The sequence below is a fragment of the Euwallacea fornicatus genome, chromosome 17 (genome assembly GCF_040115645.1).
Source record: "Euwallacea fornicatus isolate EFF26 chromosome 17, ASM4011564v1, whole genome shotgun sequence".
NCBI classification, from domain to species: domain Eukaryota; kingdom Metazoa; phylum Arthropoda; class Insecta; order Coleoptera; family Curculionidae; genus Euwallacea; species Euwallacea fornicatus.
The window spans coordinates 432,255-457,222 of record NC_089557.1 but is presented as its reverse complement, the minus strand read 5'-3'; the positions used below and the strand labels follow the sequence as shown (position 1 = coordinate 457,222).

General features: G+C 44.9%; 5 protein-coding genes across 13 annotated transcripts in view; 3 read left to right on the top strand and 2 right to left on the bottom strand.

The window, feature by feature from the left end:
* Window positions 1-6,126, top strand: part of LOC136344557 (serine/threonine-protein phosphatase 2B catalytic subunit 2-like) — a 46,557-nt gene extending 40,431 nt beyond the window's left edge. For 4 of the 8 annotated variants that reach the window (XM_066292117.1, XM_066292118.1, XM_066292114.1 and 1 more), the window contains 4 exons: window positions 1,763-1,838; window positions 1,896-1,993; window positions 2,202-2,448; window positions 2,527-6,126. In XM_066292117.1, coding sequence (XP_066148214.1) covers window positions 1,763-1,838; window positions 1,896-1,993; window positions 2,202-2,401 — 374 coding nt within the window. In that variant the 3' untranslated portion in view covers window positions 2,402-2,448; window positions 2,527-6,126. Of the gene's footprint in view, window positions 1-1,753; window positions 1,839-1,895; window positions 1,994-2,201; window positions 2,449-2,526 lie in introns of all 8 variants that reach the window. The other 4 variants (XM_066292120.1, XM_066292116.1, XM_066292113.1 and 1 more) reach the window with 2 other exon arrangements.
* Window positions 6,127-6,370: 244 nt separating this feature from the next.
* On the bottom strand, window positions 6,371-8,263 carry LOC136344558 (caspase-7-like). Its single transcript, XM_066292122.1, has 5 exons — window positions 7,801-8,263; window positions 7,500-7,751; window positions 7,270-7,448; window positions 7,078-7,216; window positions 6,371-7,024 (listed from the first exon to the last, which is right to left on the bottom strand). The coding sequence occupies exons 1-5, from the start codon at window positions 7,886-7,888 to the stop codon at window positions 6,693-6,695; spliced, it is 990 nt and encodes a 329-aa protein (XP_066148219.1). The 5' UTR covers window positions 7,889-8,263; the 3' UTR covers window positions 6,371-6,692.
* A 1,094-nt stretch (window positions 8,264-9,357) lies between these two features.
* On the top strand, window positions 9,358-11,219 carry LOC136344638 (uncharacterized). The gene is made up of 4 exons (XM_066292290.1): window positions 9,358-9,915; window positions 9,972-10,126; window positions 10,222-10,348; window positions 10,570-11,219. Exons 1-4 carry the CDS (start codon window positions 9,654-9,656, stop codon window positions 11,004-11,006), a joined length of 981 nt encoding a protein of 326 aa, XP_066148387.1. The 5' UTR covers window positions 9,358-9,653; the 3' UTR covers window positions 11,007-11,219.
* Window positions 11,220-11,305: 86 nt separating this feature from the next.
* On the top strand, window positions 11,306-13,435 carry LOC136344639 (transmembrane protein 223). The gene is made up of 2 exons (XM_066292291.1): window positions 11,306-12,195; window positions 12,434-13,435. Exons 1-2 carry the CDS (start codon window positions 11,850-11,852, stop codon window positions 12,730-12,732), a joined length of 645 nt encoding a protein of 214 aa, XP_066148388.1. The 5' UTR covers window positions 11,306-11,849; the 3' UTR covers window positions 12,733-13,435.
* On the bottom strand, window positions 13,012-24,790 carry crc (bZIP transcription factor crc). 2 transcript variants are annotated; one of them, XM_066292288.1, is made up of 4 exons: window positions 24,634-24,790; window positions 23,621-23,787; window positions 23,395-23,554; window positions 13,012-14,268 (listed from the first exon to the last, which is right to left on the bottom strand). In XM_066292288.1, exons 2-4 carry the CDS (start codon window positions 23,672-23,674, stop codon window positions 13,457-13,459), a joined length of 1,026 nt encoding a protein of 341 aa, XP_066148385.1. In that variant the 5' UTR covers window positions 23,675-23,787; window positions 24,634-24,790; the 3' UTR covers window positions 13,012-13,456. The 2 variants fall into 2 exon arrangements, with proteins under 2 accessions (XP_066148385.1, XP_066148386.1); XM_066292289.1 differs by lacking the exons at window positions 23,395-23,554; window positions 23,621-23,787; window positions 24,634-24,790 and adding an exon at window positions 17,503-17,923.
* Between the last annotated feature and the right edge of the window lie 178 nt (window positions 24,791-24,968).

The following is a 24,968-nucleotide window of genomic DNA, read 5'->3' as shown; positions in this document are numbered from 1 at the left end:
CTTCTGAAAATTCCAAAATTCATCTAAAAATTTCAAAATTTTCAAAATATTCATTCGTAACGACGATAATCCCTCTGACGATCGTTATGTGTTTGGTTAGTTGGGGCACTAAAAGTGACAAATTATTCTCTACAAGAGAAAGTTGATTTGACGCTTACAATTGGGGAATATGAAGAAAATAATTAAAAAAAAAAAAAATTTTTTTTTCATTTCATATTTTCCCCTTCTAATTTCGAATATTTTCAAAAATACTGGGTGTTGGATTAAAAAAAAAAAAAACGAAAGTTTGCATCGTACCTTCCTTTTGCGCACCCCGTACGAATTGCAACGCTCTTAAAGTGTGCCCCACACGTTGTACGCGCAAGCGCAAAACCGATTTTTCATCGAAACCATTTGTAAAGCCGAGGCGCCCTCGCTGGGCCGCATATTTGAAATCGGGGAGGCGAGCGCGGATTCCAAAGAGGCGCAGATACACAGGGTGTTCTATTAAAAGAAAAAAAAACGCACACACACACACACGACTTGTCATTTTCTCGCGCGATGGCGGACTCCGATCATCCGCAACAGAAACGAAAACGTCCGTCTTGGCCAGCTGTTTTTCCATTTCCGAAAATAACGATTTTCGAAGGCCGGGGACTGGTACGGGGAACCACCCCGGGCACTTCAAGAGTTATTTTTGGTAGTGATTTTACATTGTTTTAGTTGATTAATTTAGCGGCCTTTTTAACCCGTTTTCTAATGGTCTGTACTCACATACAAAGCGCCTTTGGCTTCGATTTTTTTGTGCTTTATCGAGGGCAATGGAATTCTGCCTGATTTTATTTCGTTCAATAACCAGTTTTAATAGAACTTTTGATTCCAGTATTGTTTTTGATTTCTGTACAGTTTGTGTTTTCCCAACTCTCGAGACCCCAAGGCCTCAACCACGGTAGCTAACGACTCAGACCACTTTGGGGTCTCGATGGTTCTCATTTTTTTTTTTTTTTTTTTTTTTTCATTTTTTTTTTGTTCGTGTGTTTCTGAGTTTCTCCTTAGTTTTTTTTTTGTGACATCATCGTCCTGATAACGCTACAGTTTTCTATATGCACCGTTTGTTTTTGTTTTTTTCTATACTTCTGCGCCTACCGCACACTTTGCGTGGCTGACCGATCAATCGCCTGTTCTTCATTCAATGATGATAATGTTGGTGCCACTTGTACCTAAATTTCGGTAAGTTTTTTGTAAACACTTTGTACATTTCGTGTCTCTTTGGCCGGTGGCGAAACGTCGCGCGGAAATTTTTAATTGGGAAAAACCGCGGAAAACGCGACGAATGGCGGACGTTCGGGACGTCGAGCGCAGACGGGACGGCGCTTCTTCGGGACGTTTCGTCACCTCACTACCGGAGCTTGTAGATTTGACTGTTAAGCCATGTTAATTGTAAAATTTCCTCATTGGACTCTGTACCCACCGAGGAAAAACAGTTGTGTAAATTAGCGATGATCGTTCTCGACGCGGCTTGCCCCGCAAGCGCCACAGGGAGAATCAGTTTTTCCCGCACGGCTGCCCGAAAATGCCGGCTACGCCACTTCCATCGTAAGATCGCAGCAGGGGCGTACCCGTCGACGTCGGAAAATCATTTAAACAAAATTTTTGCATACGATCAGAGTTAACTTTCCTAGAAAGATCCCCGTGCCCGTCTCTCTCTGTACGTTGCTTTACTGTCCCGCAAGCCGGCCCGACCGGATCTTCATTAGTACCTGACGTGTTTTAGGTGCAGCAGCCAACTTACGGAAGGAAGTTATCCGCAATAAAATCAGGGCGATCGGCAAAATGGCCCGTGTATTCTCTGTTTTAAGGTAGCCGAAATGTTGCTTATTTTACCACCGGAGATTGCTTAGTGCTCAACGTTACAGGGAGGAGAGCGAATCTGTACTACAACTCAAAGGTCTCACGCCGACCGGCGCCTTACCGTTAGGAGCCCTCTCGGGCGGCAAAACCAGTCTTAAAAACGGTGAGTAGGAGCCCAGTAAAAACCGAATTCTCGGGCGGACTCGGCCTCGCCCGCGGCGCACGGAAAAATTTCGATATTCCGAAGGTCCCCGAGTCGGGTGCGTAACGTACGTCACTCTCCTCGGGGCACCTGCCGATTTTCAATTGTCGGCCTTTACCGCCGCGCGAGTCTCGCTGTTTGATCTACTACTCGCCTCTGCTATGCGCAGCTTTGCAAGGCTTCTCGCCCAACCACAAAATCACGAGTTTCGCCGAGGCGAAGGGCCTGGACGCCATCAACGAGCGGATGCCGCCCCGCAAGGACGCGCCGCCCTCGCCCGCAGCCGAGGAGCCCGGCTGCGCGACGCCTCAGGCCAATCACACGACGCAGCCGTCGCCGACGACGCAGCAGACGAACGCGCATTCGTGAGCTGCGCTATCGGTCGCTTAGAGGCCGAAGCTGCTTGCCCACTGCAGGTAAATTGACGAGAAATCGAATGGCTCCCACGGAGCGAAAACAGTTGTTGACATCACGTTTCTTTTATTCTTGTTTAGGGAACCACGCGACGGTCCTGTATCTGTTCATCAAGCGCAAAGGCCTCTCCCCCTCACTTACCCTCCCAAGGAATCAACCAACCCCCACCGCACCGCACTATGTCACCATCGTAGGCTGATAGGTCCGGTCCAGACTCAACAGAAGCAAATAGCTGGTCTGATGCTTCGGTCTGTACCAGTCTCGCTCTTTCGCACTGCTCTAGCTCTGCTGTCCTCTTCTTGTCCTCGTTTCGCCTCAATATCATCCTCCTTTGGTTTCTCTAGCGTCTGCATTCCATGATATTCGGTTTCGTCGCTCTATTTACTGTTGTACATCCGACTTTTTCGTGTTTTATGGTGAAACGGTCGGCGCGCGACTTGATTCGCCGAGGTTTCGCTCGCATTATTATGATGTTTGTGAGTACTTATATGTAATTAAATAAACAAAATAGACCTTTATCCGTAGGTTGTTGGTGAACAGGAGATGATGTAATTTTCGTGGTAAATTCCATAAGGGAAAAACGTGCAATCTTTTCTTTTTGGTGTCCAGTTTTGCTTCGTATTAGGCCCCTCTGCAGCTGCATCATGGAGATTAGGGTGGGAGTTGCGAAGCAAGGCGGCCCGGTCTTCTTAACCGTTCCAAGACCACCACGCCGAACGGACGAGGCCCGTTGCGCCACGCCACGACTCGCCACCGGCACCGCGGCGACGCGGCGACTCGCCGAACCTCGCGGTCGCCCCTTCGCCCGTCTCCTGCGCGCGTGGCAAAATGGAAATTCCATCGAGAAACAAGGCCGAATTGTCCGTTCGCGTTTTCCCTTTTCCGCGGCGCATGCGCCGCCACTACTCCAACTTCGACCATTTTGTTTTTTGTTTTTTTTTCTCGTGCGTCTTTGATGTCGCGCGCCAATTTCGAATTGCGAAATTTTGCTTCGCAGCTCGCCCGCCGCTAGCCACCTCCATCCCAGCCCCCGATGGGGACAGTGTAAATAAACGTAGGTATCAGCAACTTCTTCCCTGAGTACTCTACGTGTAGCTGTAGTAATAAGGATCAACGGAAAGTGCATTTCGCTTGGAAATCAACTAAAGAGGAATATGTCAGTCAGAGCGCAATGTGCAGTGGCGAGCTGGCCTTAGCTGTTACGCATGCGTGTTGGGTGATATAATAATTAAAAAAAAAGCGTGCCATAGACTCTTATTCCTGTCCGCCTGAATAAACTTCGTGTTCATCCGTCGCATATACTCGTGTGTTAATTTAAAAATCCCCCCCCTCCTCTCCCCCCCTCTCCCCCTACCCCACGCCACTTTTCCCGCGTCGTGGGGCGATCGGCTGATCCGCGCAAGACTGATGGGTGAAAAGCAATTTACAGGGCCGTATTCGAAGCCGGTCGCCTCCGGAACAGTCCCCAACGGCAATTGTAAGGAGATTTGTATCGTAGAGGCTAATTATACTGTTATTTAAATACTTCTCGAAAACTGTGAAACATATATTTATAATTATAGGAGTTTAAGACTAACTAACGTTTAGGAGACTTCCGACTATTGCCTTTTTGCTGTTGTTTGTTTTGGAGTCGAGACGAGAGTTGTTACGGAAATTCCTAAACAATTTTAATCGTGATTGTAACAATTCTTGAATTAACACGGAATCCACCTTCACAAGCCCCGCCCCCACCCCACCCCACCTCGCCCCGCCCACTCCCCGCCCCCTTCGTGTTGTACTTATTGAATTATTTCGTTTTATTGTACAAATTGTGTTTATATTTTTAAAGAAATATTGTGGTTAAACAGATTTTCCTCTTCGTCTGAGAGGCCGCTGGGCGGACCGATTGCGCTTCGGATGAATCGTTCCGCCCATTTCGAGTCCTACTAATGTGTATATAGGTGTACAAACTATGTGTTAATCAGTAAATGTTTATTCACTTTTAAATAACGATAATGAATCTCTTGCACCATCGTTTAAATCTTGTTAGAAACCAAATTGAAGTCGATTTCTCGGAGATGTCGAGATCGCGTGAGTGATACGTCCGAACGCCGGTCCGCCCCCCCAGACGGGCGGAACGGCCGATCGGCGCTTTTTCCGTTGTATGCTCGAGTGTTTAAATTAATTATGTATCTAATAATCTTATTCTGTAAATTTTCTCTATAATATATTATTATATACAAATTAAATATAAAGTTATAGTTAATTATTACTTAGTAATATCTCAAAAAATGAAAAACAACTTAGAAAGATATCAAAAAATTTCATATGGCGTCCCTTAATAAAAAAAAAAAAAACTTTTATACAACACGATGATCGCTTGCCGAGATAGAAGAGAGAATTTTAAAAATTTAATATACTACAGGGTGGTTCAAACGGACCGCCGTTTGGCACACCGCGTACACTTTAAATATAATATATAATATAGCTACCAGGTTTCAATTCGTATTATTATAACTCATGATAAAGCTAATTATAAATTTATAATCATGTAATTGGTTAAAAGTAGGATATATTTTCCGATTTCTAACGTAAGGACCATCGGCCGAACGTGAGAGCGGGCCGAATTCGCCGCCGGAGGCACCGGACGGCTCGTCGACCGTGTCGAAGGAGTCGCCCGCACGAATTCGCATTTCGCCCCGCTGCGTCGGTGTCGGGTGACGTTTCCACCTGTCGCCGTTCGACCGAACGGTTCCGAACGGCGTCGCCGAGGCCGCGAGGTCGCGCGCGCGACCAGCTGCGCGTCGGCACATCTCCCGAATCGCTGCTCTCACGTTTAGCCTCAAAATCTAAACACAACTGACTGTAATTTTAAATCGCTATGACATCCCCAACATCACACACACTCACACTCACACATACACACACACACAAACACTCTCCTTTCTCCTATTGGCTAAGTACCTATTGGCCCCCTTGCCCCCTATCGCCAACCGTCTCGGGGTCGTTCTTTCTGCGCCGACCAAAATTAAAGCCTCTCCCCCCCCCCCCCCCTTCCCCCTTAAGTAATTTCTCCTGAAATCTCTTTCGCTCGTTTCACACTAAAGGGGTGCCTTATGAACCTTAGGCTTTGACAATCACACGCTGAAGGAACTAATTTAAATTTCCGGAAGGGCGCGGAAAGGGACCCTCGGACGCGCGTGCGCCGGGCGAGGGCGTCGACGGCAGCAAATTTTTAAGTTCCAACTGACCTTTGGCATTCGGTTAACTTTCGAGGGTGTTCTTAAGGCCAGACAGTTGGATTTTCAACGCGTGAAGTTTATAAAAGTATATATTATATTTCAACTTTGTATATAAGAAGTCTTTATATACAGTAGCTCCTACCTATGGGTTTCGCCTTTTAAAATGTGTATTTCACCGAGGACCACTTTATATTGTGTCGGGATTATTTTGCTTTACGGTTAGTAAAACCCACTTCAGAGGTGTCCGTTCACGGCATTGGGATTCTGTCCGATTTCGGTTTTAAATGCGCAAAAAGAGTTTGTCTTCTTGTTTCCAAAAGGAAAGGTTTGGTTTTCTTGAATTAAACGTACTCTTAAGTCATAGCTGTAGGGTGTGGGCCAACGTGAAATCACCTTGATCAGTGTTATATCACATATGGATAAACTAATTCTAAAATAAATGAAAACTGTTTTATTTAATTCTGTGGTTTTCTTTGTTGCGTCGGCGCTTTTCGTCAGTTTTCGAGGTCGTCGCAGATCGCCGACGCGTCGAAAGCGCGTCCGAGCGACGAGTCCGTTCGCCGACCGACAGGGGGCGACACCGCGAGAACGGCGCCGGCCCTCCGTCGGGCCGCGGCGGAATCGTAAATCGGGCCCACTCGCACTCTCCATAGACGCCCGTTGTCGCCACCATTAATTCCTTTTTTAATTAATCCAAGCAGAATTTCATAACGCAAATTTTTATTTTATAAGTATAACTAACGTAGGTATATTATAAAGTATATATATATATATATATATATATATATATATATATATATATATACACATATATACACATACATACATACATATATATATATATATATATATATATATATATATATATATATATATATATATATATATATATATATATATATATATATACACATATATACACATACATACATACATATATATATATATATATATACGTACGTGTGTGTGTGTGTGTGTGTGTGATGTACATTTGCGAGCTCCCTATCCAACAACTGACTGAACCATCACTTCTTGCTGGTCTTTTGCTGCTTGACGAATTCCCAAATCTCCTTCAACAGCTCCAACATCTCGTCCTGTTTGTCCCTGATCTCCAGCAGCAAATGCCTGTCTTTGTTCCGATTCAAGTAAAACTTTTTGGTGAGCGTCGATACGAAGATGGGCATCTGCTTTTCGAAGACGCTGATTTCGTTCTCGTGGTAGTAGTTGCCACAGATGCACTTCATGGTCCTCGTGACCAGGCTGATGACGTCGTCTCTTCTGCCGTACATGGTGAAGTTCTTGCAAAGCTCCTGGATGAACCAAGTGCCCGAGACGGTGTGCCGATACGATTGGTTGCCTGATAAAGTTCGGATTCGGTTACGGAATTGAACGTGTTTGTCGTGTGCGTACCCTCTATGGTGGAAAACAGCACGAGCATGTCGTTGGTCAGCTGGGTGAAACTGAAGTTATCCATGTCCAGCAACTGGGCCGGTTCTCTCTTGACGAAGTTGCTTTCGCCGATCGATGCAAACTTTTTTCCTTTGCAAGCCTGATGGAAATCGGTGATTAGAGAGAAGGTATTTGTTTAAAGCCGATTCTAACCTGAAAGACGAACATTTTGGGTTTGTCCATTAGAGTTGGACACGTTAGGAATTCGGCCCAAATGTCGTTGCAACTGATTGTGCCTTGTTTGACTAGCAAATCGTTGTTGGTTTCACCGTGGGTCAAGAAGAAGATAATGAGACAGTTGATTTTCTCCAAGGATTCCTGGTCATTAGCCACTGTAATAATGCCCTTTAGTCACTAGCTCAACCTTGTCACGCGGTTAATACCTGACTTCAGCTTATGTGTAATTTGCTTCGCAGTTGAGTCCAACAACACGTCATCTGCGGACATGTTGAACCCCAATCTTTGGAAACACATAATGATTTCGTTGACGTCTCTCCTGGATCCTTCTCTTATCATTACGTGATCATCCCCGAATTCTTGGTTGAATATAATGACCCTGCCGGGTTCTGACCCCTTACGGTTGTATTCAAAGTTGTCCAGTGGCAGCAAATGTTCTCTTTCTTTCAGCGGCACGACTGAAAAGTGAATCGTGAAAGTGGAAACTTCTGGGTTGAAACCACTTACCACTCGCATGGTTGATTACCGTTCGGGACAATTTATCAGTCCTGGGCGCCATCGGAGTAGTATCACTTGTGGTCTTTTGTAGGGACATTGCTGCGGCCTTGCGACCAGGGATTCTATTGCTAAATAATAGTTATCAACCTTTTATAGCTGTGCACGTCGTCGTGTGTGTGTGTGTGTGTGTGTATATGTGTAGGAGAAATAAACCCACTTTCGTGACACCTGAAACTGGAGCTTTATCTAATCACATTTTTATCTTTTGCAATTGAACCTGGGTTCATCACAAGGTTTTTTTATGGAATTGGTGCGTTTCTGGCCTCGTTTCACAATTTGTCCAATTTTCCAAATTCGAACGACACGTTTCTTCTGATACGATTAATCGATGTTACACCCGTGTTTCCATGAAAACGTGTTCTCTCATTGAAAATTATCACCGAGATAGTTGTGCCAACAAAGGACATCTGTGAATGCGATATAATTATGCTCAAGTGAGTGATAAACATCTCTATTGTGTGCTCGTCACAAGTTAGTATCTAATTATTGAGGGTTTGAGTCACGATGACGAATTCGGGAATAATGATGAGGATCGGTTTAAGAGCGATTGTCTCAGTTCGGGAGGACCTCCAACTCGTCCCCGTGGAATGAAACGCCAGCACGCATCGTACGGTATAAGACGTTAACGTAGGAAGCGAGCAAGTTATTTATCAGAGATTAAACTCTCGAGACTGAATACTGGGAATCCCCCGACTTTAGATAATATTGCCAACTGATCCGATCTTTTCCGCGAATCAACTGAAAAGTTTCCAACCGAAATTGCATCCGCGTCATTCTACTTCGTTGATGCCGATGCCAACACCCGTCCCTCTTCACAACTGCCCTTGCAACCAATATTGTTTCGATCACCATTCACTTTTGGCTACTTGGCACAAGAGGGCGCCATTAGTTTCGGCCAAAAAACCTATTATTATTATTATTATTATTATTTTAATTAATTGTTGGCCCCCAGATGTGGCCGGGAACTGTCACTGTGGGCACCAGCGTTACCTTAAAGACACCTTAAAACGTTATCGGTACGTAAACGGTCTTTCAACGCTTTGAGGGTACTTAATCGTGAGTAACAAAGAAATCGCGCGCATCGGCGCGTCGGCTCGGCCGACGCGCGAACCTCTATAAAAATTACCATTGGCGTACCAACAGTCTTTCGAGGCCGTTTTAATTTGTCACTTCTGTCGGCAACGCCTCGGGGCCACCAAGAGATCCGAGCAAGCAATTCGGGCAACAAAGGTTCGCTGTGTATTTCACTTGTGACTAATTTTACCTCCTCACGTCCTCCTGAACGAATCCGAATTATCGCCGAACTCCTGATAACAAAAGCAAACGAAGCATTTTATCGTCGATTTTTATTGAGATTTAATTCGAGGTATTTAACGTGTGAATAAAAACCGCATTGGCGGAATTTTATGTGGAAACAACGCTCAGGAACGTTTGATGAGTAATTGCAAGAAGCCGAACGGTTCGGTTTTCGCACGTTCAACTGACGCTGATCTGGCTACGAGATAAGGCTGAACTCATTTCAGAACGTCCTCACGGCCATTCCCCGTTTCGCGTGAAAATTTTGCAAGACGTATCCATCAAATTCTTCAAACGAGGCCAAATTCCCTTATGCAATACGTCTAATTCACCGAAAATCAATGAACTTCGAGAGCGAAAGCAGCATGGATACTCACCTATATCTTATCATTATCAGATATAACGGGGGTATTAATAAATAAGTCAAACGCTGATGGTTGCTTTAGTACCTCAATGTTGTTCGACAACTTTGGTACAAACAAAAACTCTGATTAAAGCGACCAGAAATGACCGAAAGTGACGGCAAAAACCCCCCGAAGGTATCCACCGACGACTGGGAGGAAATCTGTATCAGACCATCCATCGACCTGATCCCTGATGAATACGAGCGAGAGAAAAACAGCAACTTGTTGGTCGAGTTGGTGGCAGATCCCGACGACAAGAACGCTCATCAGTTTCTCGAGATAATGGGGGAATTGGGTTATCAAGTTAACGCGACCGATGTAGAGGACATGAAGGAAGACGTGACTGCCGACTGGATGGCTGGAGGTAATTCTAATCAGTAAACAGTAAAATTCGCATGGCGATTAGGCACTTCGTTGCAGTTGTCCAGAAGGTTAAGTCCGAACGTTGCGACGGAATTATAATGGTTTTCTCCCACGTTACATATAACACGAACGCCATGAAGGAGATCTGGTCCAAGTTCACCTCCAGGGAGTGTCCGGAACTGAAGAACAAACCGAAAATATTCATTTTTTTGGTGAGTCGCTGAAGCAGCGAAATAATCCCGTTGCAATCCGTAAATCTGCTATCGGGGCGATGGAAAAATGGAAATATTAATGCGACTTTTTCCAGGTCGCCCCTCGGCCAAAAAGACATACAAAAACCGACTTTTCTCAAGAGGCTCCAAAATGGTCGGCAGCGTACGAAACGCCTTCAGAGGCGGACATGCTCATTATACAAGACAAACTCGAAAATGACGGTAAGTCCGTTCAAAAGGAAATGTTCACCTCAAAATTTTTAATTGCGGTCCTGTTGGATCTACCGAGACCGAACTCTAATCTTATATTTTGTCCGCCCCTGCTCTCTGCTGTTTTTTCTGCATATATATATGGGACATTCAGGGTGTCCTCTATGGAGCCAATGGTCGATGCGTGCAAACCGTCCAGTATTAACCAATTTTAAGAGGAAAATCTTTGGCAGGTGTCAACTTCTTGTTGGAATTAACCACTTACATCGAAACCCACGGCGACAAAGAAGACATCATCACCCTGGCCAGCGTAAGCCCCAATAGTCCGCCGTTGCTGATATCCACAATGACCAGGAAGTTCTACGTTAAACTGCACCAACATAGAGGATATCACCTGGACATCCGTAACAATACCAATCAATTGAAGGAGAAGTTGGACGAGTTGCATCAACATTGGTTTGGTGATGTCGCCGCATCGGCATCGGATAAACCGAAAAGAACTGGGAGCGTTATAAAGTATTTAAAGAAAAAATTCAGTACGAATTGGAAAAAGGAAGGCAACAAGATGGTGCGGCACTCTGTAGCTAAACAGGGCGAGTCTTCCAAAAAGAACGGAGGCGAGAACAAAGCCTCCAATGATGACTCTAAAGACGAGTTGGATACGAAGTAGAACATCGTTTGATTCGCCGGTGAAGAAGCGCACCTCTTCAGTTATTAGCAAGGATTCGGGGAAAAACATATCGAAGGGACTTATCAACTTCACTGTAAAGCCAGCGCGGGGGCCTGAACGAGAACGGGGAATTTAGCAATTATAAGTGGACCTGGAGACTCTCTAAAACTATATTTGTATTATTTTAATCTCTAATTAAAGCAATTCACTTAAGACGGAGTGATTCGCGATTAATGAACTTCAGATAGGCAACGTCGCAGATAAAGGGGTTTATCCGGGCTTGTGCACTCACCGGCATGTTTCACAAAATCAATTGATCGAGTTTTGAGTATTTGTCGGAAGAACATTAGGAACATTCTCCGTTGTTAACGAACGTCGATTTACTTACTATGAAGAATACGAAAGAGGAATTGACGAATTTACTACTACTCGCCCGCACCTCCCGGCCGTCTTGTAGCGGCGATAATGATAAGTCGGTTTGGTCGGCAGTATCGTGTTGCTAACGCTAATTCCATAATACCAAAGCTTAACAACTACTAAATCTTTGACGTATCGACGCGTTTATGGGGATATCTAATTATGGCAAAATCGTTAAAATTTTGTTTTATCACTGCAAAAAAAAACGAGTGATAATCTCTTCTAATCCAAACCGCGCGTTGTTGCCGTTCTGCTTTGCTCACGGCTCGGAAACGTGACGTGTGCATATGAAACGTCAACAGCAACCGCACTTGGAGTCCAAGAGTTAGGTTAAGATTACTGTTCGTATCCAGTTTCAAAGTTAAAATTATTAAAGGCAAAAAAAACGTATAATTCGAATATTACGCACCAAAGGTTACGATAAACATGAATTCCTTGATCAGGTTTTGCGCGAAAGGCAGACAAACCCCGTCAATAGGCCAACAGGTCTGGATCAATTCTTCAAAATTTACTACCCAAAGGAGCCTCGACGTGAAAACGAACGTGATAAAAGACGTGATATTATACAAATCAAACAATGACCGATTCTTTAAAGTTGTGAATTGGTTTGGAGTGTCTCAGTTTTGTTTTTGGAGCTATTTATCGATGACCGCTTTTCAGACGTTGAAAGATATCCCTGTAAGTCCCGATAGCAAAGACATATGGTGGCGAAAGATCAACTTTGGCGATTCAAAATGGAAGAACAGTTTGACAATCATTTCTTTCGTTATAGGTGGGTTTGCAAGCACACAGATAACATTCAGGCCAAGTTGTTGATTTACAGTGGGGTTTGGTTCACTGCAAACGATAAAAATCAACCGATTGGAATCGGTCCCGTCCAAATCAGAATTTTCGTAAAAAAAAAAGAAAAGAAATATGTATTTCTCATGTTAGATTTTGCAGAACCAGGCTTAGGTCATAATTCAACAACTCAGCCTCATCGACAGAAAGATACATTGCAGATGTTGTAGGTTGGGGTATTTTATCAGTAACCTGGATATACACCCTGCGAGCAGTCAAATATTTAATATTAAGAAAAGGGGGCCAACAAGCGACGATCATCACATATGCTCCTTTCGGCAAGAACCGAATGTTCACTTTAGATTTGCAGTGCATTAGCGCCACTCAAGCCCGATCTGCTGCATTGTCGTTCATACCCTTGAAAGTTAAAGGGCACTGGTTTTACTACATGATCGATATGAATGGAGAATTTAAAAACGCTCTTTTATTCGATAATACTGCTGGATTAAAACGAGTGTGGAGGGATTAAATTTCGATGTGTTTTATTTCGAGCGCCGGTTCTGAGAAGACTAAAAATCGCCAACTGCCGAACCAATGAAGATTTGTTTTATTATGCTCGACGCTCGGCCTCGTTACTCACGTTTAGATGGCGCAACTTTAACGCACTGCCGATAATGTGGTAAAAGAGCTCTTTACGTTCTGTCTCCCAAAGCTTAATTTGCTCCGACCGACCTCGCAAACGAGAAAAACTGAAATTTCCAAGCGATTTTTGGAAGTAGGGATTCGGAACAAGCAAAACGATGCGACGCTATTTTCAAAATTATATTCACTATTAAGATTGGTTATAACATATTATACGCCAAGTACTTACTGAAGTTGCGATAGTTTGGAATAAACTAAGTCCCACCTGCTTCTGATTAGTTAGTAACGTGTTAGAGAAAATGACGTGTTAGTTATTTAAACAATAAACTGCTTCTTATTCCTATTTTAAATTGATAGATAAAAAAGATCGGCTCATAAGATCAGCGCGCATACATGCCTTAATAATAATAAGGACGAAGCGCACTCATCTTGGGACCGTTTACCTACGTGCTAACCTAAAACTTAAAATATCTTCCCTTGTGTTTAATGCGATTCTATCAATCGGCTCACAATTTAATCATAACAACATGACAATAATTGAAAATTAAAATAGCTTGCTGAACATACATGTGTCATTTGACAACGACGATAAAAACGAAAATTTGCTGTGTTTAGTTGATAACGCCCTTGGCCTTGAGGAGATCGCGCATCAACCCCTTTAAGTACTTGATCTCCCTCTGGAGATCCGTGATCTTCCCGTCCAGCTCTTTGTGAGTGTCCTGCAGTTGTTTCTCCTCAGTCAAGATCTCCTCAACCTCCGCCTTTTTCTTCATACGATACCGAGTGGCGGCGTTTTTGTTCTGCTCCTTCTTCCTATTCTTTTTGTCGTCGGGATTGTGAGAGTACGGCTTCGACCGCTTCTTCGCCTGTTTCGGAACCGGACTGACTAACGTGTCCTTGCAGTTCTCGATCGGTTCCGGAATCCACTCCGGATCTTCCGATGACGAGCTATCCCCAAAGCTGCTGCTGTTGCTGCTGCTTTCCGGCGAAGAGGGGCCACTAGCCCATTGCATATCTTCGACGGTGCTACGTACCAACTCATCTACTACGGCCAGCCCGCGCGCGATATCCGGCTGGGGAGTGTGCATGGTGGAATAGTTCACGTCCGGTACTACGGGTGAGAAAGAGAGCACTTGTTGGACAGGGGCTTGTTTTTCAGGTACATGTGAGAATATGGCTTCTTTGGGTACAGGTACGTATGTTCCCAGTAGCGGTCCGAGGGTGGTCATGACCGGGGGGCTTTGGGGCGGGGTGAGCGTGCCGTTGTTCAGTTCCAAGTACACCTTCTCGAACTCGTTGTACAAGTAGGTGTGCTCCTCCGACGGCTTGAAGTACTCGGATTTGAAAATGACCGGTACCGCGCGGGGAGGTTCCACCTCGTCCAGCAAGGGGAGCATTTTGTCGTCCAGCAGGAACGATGGTTCTGAAATCGGAGAAAATTCTAAAATCGTTCTATCGTTGATAATAAATATATATATATATATATATATATTATTCAGGGAACGTGAAGAACGTTTGTTACGATTACCGTTAGGGGAATAAACGTAGGAATATGCTTTTGGATATTCCACCTTCGTTTTAAACCGAATTTCCTTCTGCCAAAGATGACACGAGAACGTCCTGAACAGGGTGCCATCTACGATGGCGTAACGAAACTGACACATCTTTTTGTTCACGACGAAGTGACATACGCGTTCCCTGCGTTTTGTAATGAAAACGTCCCGCGCCACCCTCTCCTAGATGGCGATGGTGTTCGCTCCATAACTTAATGAATGCAAGCGCAACCTTTAAAGCAAACACATTTTGTAACGACTCGAACAAGTTTGCTAGTTTTTTTATTATTAATTTATGGATTTAATCTGGTAGAACTAATAATTAGTTATTAGATATATATATATATATATATATATATATTGTCGCGCACGCACAAGAAGCCTGGTAACAAGCGTCGGCCGACCCTGGAACTGGTGCAAGAGATATTTCCATTCCCTCCTTCGCGTTAAAACCGAGACAAAGCAACGTTATACCAGGTCTAGCTGCACCTACCGTGCCTTAGCACCTATCCCGTTGCCCGGATTGCCTTGGTTTTATGTAATTTATTTTTTCAGTGCAAGGAGGGTCAAATAAGCAGGCGGCGTGCGCCCGTTTAAACGCCGAATATTGAAAATAAAACAAATCAATTAGCTCGATTGATCAATAATACTTGATTCTAATTGGCCAAGCGCTAAATTTAGATTGCTTCGTTTCCGATCTTGATTATCGAACGACGGTTGCAGCACAACGATAACAAACAAGAAAATCAAAAGGACTATTTTTTACATATTGAATATTTATCGATGTGGCCGCCACGCCGCACATCGAGTGCCTTAATAAACTTGTTGCTTTGCCACGGACCGCACTTTCGATTCAATCGAAACAAACAAGGTTTTTGGTAGTCGATGCATCACCTTTTTTTACTGCCGTAGTAAAATAGTAACCTTGGAACTCCGATTTCACGTATGCCTGCGATTATCTAAACATCTAGATGAGTCCGCGTTCATTGTTATTTATAAATCACGAGTTTTTTTTTAGGGAAAATGTCAGTAAGTGCGCTAGTGCATTCCCAACGCGCATGTATCGCGTGTCATTCCGTCCCGTACAGCCGCCCAACTTGGGAGGAATGCGTGTTCCAGGCCAACACGACGTTTCTTGAAGATTTGGCGAATACGAGTTTTCTTGAAAATTTGGCGAATACGACATTTCTTGAAAATTTGGCGAACACGACATTTCTTGAAAATCTGGCGAACGCGACATCCGCCCCTCAATCGGTTCGGTCGAGATCTGCCGAGGGGGCAAACGAAGTTCCTTTTAATGCGTACGTGCGTAGGGCTCGCAAGTCTTGGAATCGTCGCCTCTCTCTTCGACGTAACGATATTGTTGCCTTGCTTTGCGTGCATGCGACAATAAAATAATATCGCCGGTCCGACCCGCCAGTCAGCGATATACTTTTCAAGGTTTCGATATATTTAATAAATCAAATACTACATACAAATGCGGAGAACCGCTTTATGCAGAAGTAGATTAGAATTTCTAACCTTACGTTGTTTATCACGGGATTTTTCCGCGAATGCATAATGTTTGCAAGACCGCCGGCCGCTCTCCGAAGAAAACGACCGGCGTTCGGCGAACAGTCGCAAAAAAAAATTGGAGGAGACGAGCGAGGGAATTGCGCCGAAAACGAGATTTGGCGCCGAAACGCACCACTCGGGCCCGCGGACCCGACAGGTTGCTTCCTCTCCAAATACATTTTTTTCGGAATTTTGGCGCCACGCGAATCGGAATTCCTCGAAGTTCGCTCCGGGCGGAGTCGAGCTCGCCGCGTCGCCTGCGGCGGCGCGACGAGGGGAGCGGGGCGGAAGGTTGCGCCCGCCGCCTCGCCCACCCTCGGCGACGCTCGGCAGTCGATCGACGCGGCGCGACATTATCTAGAGGCCCCTTCGCCAGGAAAGTGCAACTCGAATTCTCGACCGCAGCGGTGCAGCGCGGGCGGAATCGTCCGTCGGACTTCCCGCGGAAACGCCATTTCCCGGCGGCTGCGCCGCTGACCGGAACTTCCCAAGTTCCGCCTCGTCGACGTGCGCACCCGCGGGCGGCGGTTTCGTTGCGGTCGTACCCGAAAAAAAAAAAAATAAATAAATAAATAAAAAAAAACAAAAATTAACGTGGCGAACGTCCGTGTCGCAATTCGGTCTCCCCTCACTTCGCGTGTCTGCGCCTTCGCCGGGAATTCCATACTTGGACCGGCACTAAGGTGTCGCCCAGACAAAAAAACCAAAACAAAACGGAATCCATTCCAAATTCCTTCGGCGGCATTACGCAACGAGTCAATGCACCGGGCGTTCCGTATTTCCACATAGTGATACGTTAAGACGTAACAGGTGAAATGCGTGTGTTTGCACGCTCGACCAGGAAGAAACCAAGGACGCCATTAGCCGTTAGTGGCAAACGGGGTGGATATGCCGCGCGCCGGAGGTATGGAAAATGATAAACAATCCTAGAGATTTAATAAATTGATATGGCAAATAGAGCGTGACGTCGAACGCTGTTTATGTGAATATTACATTCGAAGGCTGACAACTGGTAATATTATTCTAATTAGGCATTTGCCTACGTCGAAACAAAGAACAATAATTATTTGCGCTTAGCAAACACCACCAACGGCAGCTCAAAGGACAGCAGATAACGTCGAATGACCCCAGGGCCAGATAAGGTTTATTCAGCGCATACGAGAGATAAAACGGCCTTAGCTGGCTGTAATATTGTCAACATCAAACTTTTACCGAACATTACAGCAGCCTGCCGCTTGTAATTGCGGTCGAAAACCTGTTTCGAACTCGATTCGACAGAATTCGAAAACGGCTTCGGTCAGTCTGCGGTCGGACTCTCTGCATTTGGGTCACACACCGCACACACGTCCTCCAGGTTCGTTTTACTTAGATCCGTGCGACTTTATAAATAGACGACGGTATAGTTAAGCATCGGATCTCGTCGAAGTAGGTCCGCAACGCAGACGGATTGATGTTAAACGGCGGACGAGGCCGCTTCAGCTTGAATTAATCATCAAAAGACGGCAAATTGTCTTTTGATTGCTCGTTAGGATGTTTGGGACATCACCTACCGTAACAAAGGGCCATGGTTCGAGGCGTTTAGGGCCAATCGCGGTCGTCAATTCAACACAGCAAACGAAATAAGTCTCTTTTTTGTCCTAGGCGGTAACGATGGCAGTGACGTCTTATAGGGGGGTTTGGGGGGCGGCGGCGGCGATCCCTCAACGTCTTTTGACCAGCTTCTGTGAGTTGAACACGATTTCCCTATTCCACGTGTAATGGTAGCTGAATTGCATGCTAGTCGCGAAAGTGGGAAGAGACATTGGCACAGGATGACATCGGGACTTCGGTCGACGCACTGTCACGGGTTCTGCGCGGAGCCCCCTCAACGGGGAAAGAGTTCCCACCGCACGTGCGAACGAGCTCTACGATCGGTTCTGGTTGAGACGCGTTCGCGGACACACGGCGACCGCCCACTGAGCACTGAACCATTAGCTGCTGGTTAAGCAGATACTGGATGTCCTCAAATCGCGCTCGCTCCCCCCCCCCCCTCCCTCCCCACCCCTCCTGCTACCCCTCCTTGCCGCTCGTTCGCGTTAAGGCGCGACCACGTGACCACGCAAGATCGGCGCGTAACGAGCGGCCTGTGCGCTAAAATTCTTAATAATTCAATTTTTCGCAATTAGCGCCGCATTAAATTCGTTAACGTTCAACTTTTGACGTGCGACACCGGAGGTGCTCGGATCGGCAGCGCCGCCGGCGTCCGTCTTCGCTAAAGGCCCGGCGGCCACGTGACCGCGCGCAAGATGGACCCTGCAAGTGTCGGCACGAATGATGAACGCGCGCGTGCACGCACTGCCGTGACCGTTGTCGCGGGCTTCGAGAGCGGATTTCTCTCGATAATTGATGGAAAAGTTCGAATTAACCTACTCTTCGCGAACGGCCCACTTCCACGGTACAGGGTCTCCCAAACGGCCGACCTGCGGTTGCCCTCGGAGCGCCCAACGTTCGTTCGCGCACCGAAGGGGTTCTGACAGTTCTCGCGCGTCATTTACCACACGCTGCCGGTCGAAAGTTTGGGTGCAATTAAAAAAAAAAAAGTGATTTTTCCGTCTAATTCCCCACGATTGCGTGAACTTTCTCCAATTTGAAGACGCTCACACCAAAAAAAAATGGCTGAAAAGTTGCGTTGTCATCAATAATTTTGACTAAAATTGGGAAAAAAAGAAAAATCTCAAAAATTTCAAACTTTATTTGCATCAAAAAAACCACAATTTTCGCGAGCCTCGCGGCGCCCTCTCCACCATTTTAAAGTTTCCTGTTGTGCCGATGAAGGACACGAAGTGCGGGTCTCCCGATCTAAATTTTCCCGTAATAACTCGATTGGGTTCAGATCAGGCGACTGTGGGGGCCAAATCGTCTTCTCCGATGCTCCAGCATTGCCCCTCTCCCTTTTCCAAATAGGTTCGATGGGGGCGAGAAGCGTGCTTCGGATCATTGTCGTGTCGGAAGATGCACCCACGTCTGACGTTTCGAGAATATATTCCCTGTTTTTCGTAAATTTGGGTATTTTGACGAAATCGCCGATGCCGCGGCTAGAGAAACGTCCTCATACCACGATCGGCACCAAACACTGCGGAACCACGTTCTCCGAAGGACTTCTGACGACAATTCGCCGACGATTTTCAAATATTTCGAAATTTGATTCGTCCACCCACAGCACATTTCTCCATCGTTCAATAGTCGAATTTCGACGCTCGCGGGCCCATTGAAGGCAGTTTTGTATGTTTGCCCATCTCAACAATAGTTTCATCCCCCCCCCATCGCCGTTGGTTCGGTCGCCTTTCTACCGTCAGAACATGGGGTTTAGCCGGGTACTGTTCAAAGCTGCTCGGATTTTTGGTACTGTTAATCGCCTATTTCTTTTGCTGGTGACAATAGTATGGGCATCTCCTTGTGGAGCGGTCACTTGTGGCCGCCCAAGGCGAGGGCGGCCGCGAAAACTGCCGGTATGATTGAATAGGTCGACGGTTGATTTGATTGACACCTTTGATTGATTGATACCTTTGAGGAAACCTTCACTTTTTTAGCAATTTGGCGATATGGAAATCCTTCGCCTTTTAACGCGATTATTGCACTGTATTTTTCAGTACCAATTTCAATCCTTTTTGCCATGTTAAATTGTTTAAACAAAATAAATTGTCGAAGAATCTGCCAACGAATTTTCAAGGAGGGTTTCGACGTGTCCTGGACTGGAGCACACGTGACAATAACTTCAAATGTCCTTTCATATCAGCTTCAGACGTAAACAACAATCAATTTGAAGGTGAGCCATAAAAATAGCAGGCGAGCGGTAGTAAATCCCCTATTTCTGATAAGCGAAAAAAACACCTTTTTTTCCCTTGACGTGCCAATTCCAGCAGTCACGAAATACCGAGCGGATTTTTTCGTCTGTTTTTCGCTTCAAAAATTAAACATTAAAGTAAAACAAATAAATATCCATATTTGGTAACTGGCAAACGCGATCGACAAATGATTATTCGCGATTAACCAAGCGCGACCGAACTTCCGGGCCGAAGGCGTGCGCGGGACGTTTCGGGCGCAAACGCAAAATTTGCGTTTGACGTTCACGTCATTTCTGCCACATCCGGATGCGCGAGCAGTCACGCTTTAAATGCCACAGAGAAATTCGTCGACGACGTCGAACTTTCTCCAATAACGCGATGCAGACACGGCCGGACACGCCATAAACGGATCTCGCCGGGTTTCTGCCCTATTGCCTTCGTCGAGTTATCGGATTGTGGCTCCCTCAAAACGCGGATAACATTTCCGATCGATCAAGGCTTTGAAAGTACGAAAGAATGGCCATCGCGGGAACGCTGCCGGTGGCAAAAATGGAAAAATGGCAAATCCTTCTCGAGGACGTCTCTCTCGGTTGTTCGGGACTTTCTCACTCTTTCGAGTGCGATCGACTCGTAAATAAGAGATAAGTTGCCTTGCGGATATATTCTGGCCTCTCGGGAAAACACATCTTTCGAATTCTTGGCGATGCCTACTTTTGAAAGTACCGCATAACCCTCGCGACCCTCGACAGGCCGGGTCACGGCTCATCTCTGATAACAGCACGAATTATTTATAATTAACGCCAGTCTGTTTTGCCAAAAAAAAAAAAAAAAAAAAACGAATTGATATCAAGTATCGAGGAGGAAATTTACACGAATTTCGCGAAAAAAAAAAATGAACATAGGAAACAGCCTCCTCCCGGAGGGGAAGAGAGGAGGTTTGCCTCTCCCGCTATAGATTAGAAAACACGTAACACACCTTTAAGCTTTATTTTTCACTATACATTTCATCGATACGAGCCCTCGTGTCCGTTCGGCGAACTGCGCGTGAAATTTGAAAGGATTCGCAATAGACGTACAGGGTGTCCGGTTTTCGACACTTTAGCAGGGAATCTCCGTTATTATAATACATACCCCCTGAGAGCTCCGTAGAAATACGCGATAGCAGACACATCGCTTCAAATCGACGGCTGGGATTTCCATATTTTTCGAACGGGCTATGGATCGCCAGCAAGAGGTGATGTTACTTATTAAAAATGCATTATCGTCGATATAGTGTGTACTGAACATTCCTAGAATTCCTAATTTTCAACTTTTTTAGCTATTTAAAGCGTAAATTGAGAAAAATTATTTCTTCTTATTGTGGCGTCGTCCATTAATGAATTGATTAAAAACACACCTAGTCACGGCCAATTAAAACGCACATTATTACCTCTTAGACACGTTCGTTTTTAATTATTTCATTGATGGACGCTACAATAACAAAACAAAAATAACCTTTTACTATTTACATTTAAACAGCTTAAAAGTTCATAAACAAAGAATTGTATATTTCCAGAAAGCTCTTAGAGAGTAGGACGTAACTAACGACTCGCATACAGGGCGCCCCATTTGAGAAATCTCAACTTTGGAAATTTTCGCAGAAACGGGGACGCCTGGAAAAAACTGAGTACGTCACTGCATTCTGCACAAAAAAACAAAAAAAAACGTGTGAGATTCCGTTTTTACCCAAGTCGGTAACTTATAAGTTAACTGAAGTGCGAGCGATGGCTGAAAATGCACAATTTTCAATTTCGCCCTGTATATCGAAAACCAAGAGGGCCGGGATAAATCCGTTCGCGGCTGTCTTCCGAAAGTGACACGCGTTGACGAAACCTCCAACCCTCGGGCTGCGACGATGCCCCGCAGAAGTGTCGAAGAGTGGCCACTCTGTACACTACAAGCAGCTACGGACCTGGGCCATCACAGACATGCGGTTCTCCTCGCGGAGACCGGGGGCTCAAAACCACACTTACAGTGATTTCAATTGGCAATTTATTGCCGTAAAAAACACACCACCGACTGGCCCCCCCCGTCAAAGTTTCTGACGTTACACTTTTGTAACATGAAGATTTTCGATGGGGAATTCCGCCATCTCTTACGGCAATCAGGTTCTTACTGAAGGAGGAAGCGGCAACACCACGACGCCCTTTTGTTTCAAAGATGGACGTTGAGTTTTGACGTAAATGCAAAAGGTGTACTCCGAACCGTCGAGACGTCAGAGCTGCGACGTGACGCGATGTCGCTACATTGACGGCAAAAATGGGGGGGGTTTCGGCGAAGAGCCTCGCCGGGTGAGCAAAAAGGGAAATTTTTAAATTCGCATCCGTTCCGTGCACGTTGCGTAGAGTTTTGTGGAATGGACAAGTGTGTGATTTTGGTGAGAACCGACCTTTACCCCAAACGGCCCGAATTTGAGGCCTTCGCTGAGCTCATTATTAATCTCGATTAGACAACGAACTGTTTCAATGGCTTTTGGCCTGGCTGGGCAAAAATCGTTCGAATTAGGAGCAGGTCAACGTCATACACAAATCGATGATAACTTTTGTTTCCATGTGGCTTTGTCTCAACTACACAAACCCGATCGAAGGAATGTTTACTATCCGCTACAAGGACTAAAAATCGAGTTAAATAAAATCTCCGATAAACTAAGAGTTTATTTAATGTTTAGAGAAACTAATCGTCCCCGATTTTGTTGTGGCATCTAATGCGGGCTGGCTCGAGTTGATAATTATCGGCGCATTTGGGAAATCCTTATTCCCGTATCCGTTACAGATAGATTACAAGGAATAACGGTCACAAACAAAATTCCCCCAATTTGAACTTTACGTTCCGTCTTGGTGCAGAAACATATCGCCACTTATCAGTGTCAGTGGTGGTGAGAGGTGAAACGAGAGGTCAAAGCTGTTAAAACATTTTTTTTTAAATTTCTTAGGTTTACGCACGATCCGATTATAGCCTAGAACCAGTACCAATGCTCGACGTCTCTGAGTGGCAACCAACAATCTTGCCCCTCGAGTGACAAAAAACAACGGGAGAACAATAAAATATTCCGCATTAATTATCAAGTTGTACCAGACACGGCGCATAATTTTCTTTGCCGAGTTAGTGCACACGTAAAACACTTTTAAAGTCCAACCAGTCCGGGGGCTGCGCAAGTCCACCATACTGCGGTGAGTACGATGAGTTTGTTAATAGCCCTAGGCACTGGCGCCATCTAGCGGCGGTGAGCAAAAGTTAAATGTCAAAGCTGCTACTCAAAAAACAGTAGTCCAACTGTCGATTACTCAAGGAGAGTATCGAATTACTTTTAAAAATTAATTGAACTGGTCTCAAGTGATCTAATTATCCGGAAGTGATAATTTAATTGAGCTTAGCAGTTTTGTGTTACGTGCCTGGTTTTATTAATTGTTTATGCACATTAATTTCAATTTTCTGCCTTGCGGCAGCCCACCGCCGCTTTTCAATTTTCATACAACTTCGTCCCCTTCGCTTTTGCGAAAGCGCAAGGCGGCAAATGCGAATTTAGTAAGTCACCTTGCGGACGAACTATTCAAAAGAAATTGACCATCAATCGCTTACCAGATTTAATGAGTTCATCCAGATCCACCAACTTTTCTAGATTTTCCAAAATTTGAGAAGCCACTTCAGCCTTACTTTCGCAATCCTCGAAATGTTCATCTTCGAATTTTAAGTCGTCGAGTGCCGATTGATAAAATGTATTGTCAAGCAGCGAAACCTCCTGTAGATAATTGAAAAGAGGGTATCTGTTTAGGGGATATAATGTTAGCATAAACGACGTCAGTACCTCATTGCTGAGGGGTGACGCAGGCTCCTCTTTCCACAGCGGCAAGGAGTGCATGTTGGCAATGTCCTGCGGATTTGCTTGAATATGAAGTTGGGGAGGGAAGATCGTTTAAGTGAGCGATTTGTGCCGGAACTACTACGGCAAGCGAAAGGAGCGCCATGATGGCCCTGAAACGAACAAGTGTGCATGCGGAGGACCTCAAGATAAGTCAGTTATTTTTTTTTCCATCACGTCTGCAGTTACTGAGGTATCAATCTCAAAAAAAGGGCTTAGAAATTTGGAAGACCCACGATTTCAGCAATTCCTTAGCGTAGAACAACCAAATTTTAAAAACACATTTCTTTTCTTCACACCTCTAGTTGATGAGAGCCATGAATAACTAACAGATCGAGAAGGTTTCAAGCAAATTGAAAATGTATCTCTTTTATGTGATATTGAGGGAAAGATTCACTTTTCAGGTTTCCAACCACGGCAGCACTTAATGTTAGAAAGGTTTGAAGTTACTATAAATTTACGTGAACTAAAAAGAATTTTACAGCTCAATATTAACAACAGCTAAAACTACAATTTGCTCACATCTTTGATCAACTTGCAAGTAATTTGTGAGGGAAAGAGTGATTGTGAGCATAAAATATTTATGAAAGTCCTCAGGTTCTAGCCTTGTGCTCTCTACGATATTCATTTACTACAGATTAGTAACATTTATTAACGCCAAACAGAGTAACCTGAGGCTACTACTAACGCGTAACAACTAGTTGATCCCATGAATTTCGAAACAACTTTCAAAAAAGGTTTATTGCAACCTGAGGTAATATCTTAAAATTATGCTTAACATATGGCTGCTATTTTAGGAATTGCGAATTTCTCAAGTACTATGACCTATGTAGGAATGGATTAAGTGATTAGGAAACGTTGCTGACGCAACTTGGAATGTCTTTAGAGCAGTCTAAATAGGCTCTTCCGACTTCTCAACGACACAATTGAGCTAAATATTAACGATACAGATCACTTACTGCATATCTAATAAGTTTACTGGCACACTTGCGTGTGCTAACGTGCATCAACTAGTAACCCATGGCGCCTGGGGATTTGCACTTGACGAAAACTATAAACACACTTTACTCGGCCATGAATCATGAAAGAATGAAAACAAAATGGCGTCTTTAGAAGTCGTCTGTCTCTTGTCAGTGCGCATGCACCGGCACGGTTAGGAGTTTTTAGGCGAATGAGGTGGATTACTTAGAGTCGTCAGAACTCGAAGAGGTTGCAGTGCAAGTGTTACCCACTCCTAGAAAATTCCAGTAAGATTTCTACAGTTTTTCTTTAGTTCCATTTGGGGAGAGAATTC

Excerpts from the sequence above, each read along its gene's own strand:
- LOC136344558 (XM_066292122.1), bottom strand. The coding sequence starts at position 7,888 with ATGTCCCTACAAAAGACCACAAGTGATACTACTCCGATGGCGCCCAGG. Across the intron at positions 7,217-7,269 it reads CCAAAATGTTCGTCTTTCAG|GCTTGCAAAGGAAAAAAGTT; the intron begins GTTAGAATCGGC and ends GATTTCCATCAG. Across the intron at positions 7,025-7,077 it reads GCTGTTTTCCACCATAGAGG|GCAACCAATCGTATCGGCAC; the intron begins GTACGCACACGA and ends GAACTTTATCAG.
- LOC136344638 (XM_066292290.1), top strand. The coding sequence starts at position 9,654 with ATGACCGAAAGTGACGGCAAAAACCCCCCGAAGGTATCCACCGACGAC. Across the intron at positions 9,916-9,971 it reads TGCCGACTGGATGGCTGGAG|TTGTCCAGAAGGTTAAGTCC; the intron begins GTAATTCTAATC and ends ACTTCGTTGCAG. Across the intron at positions 10,127-10,221 it reads CGAAAATATTCATTTTTTTG|GTCGCCCCTCGGCCAAAAAG; the intron begins GTGAGTCGCTGA and ends GACTTTTTCCAG.
- LOC136344639 (XM_066292291.1), top strand. The coding sequence starts at position 11,850 with ATGAATTCCTTGATCAGGTTTTGCGCGAAAGGCAGACAAACCCCGTCA. Across the intron at positions 12,196-12,433 it reads AATCATTTCTTTCGTTATAG|GTTGGGGTATTTTATCAGTA; the intron begins GTGGGTTTGCAA and ends CAGATGTTGTAG.
- crc (XM_066292288.1), bottom strand. The coding sequence starts at position 23,674 with ATGCACTCCTTGCCGCTGTGGAAAGAGGAGCCTGCGTCACCCCTCAGC. Across the intron at positions 23,555-23,620 it reads CGTCACCCCTCAGCAATGAG|GAGGTTTCGCTGCTTGACAA; the intron begins GTACTGACGTCG and ends AATTATCTACAG. Across the intron at positions 14,269-23,394 it reads GGATGAACTCATTAAATCTG|AACCATCGTTCCTGCTGGAC; the intron begins GTAAGCGATTGA and ends CTCCGATTTCAG.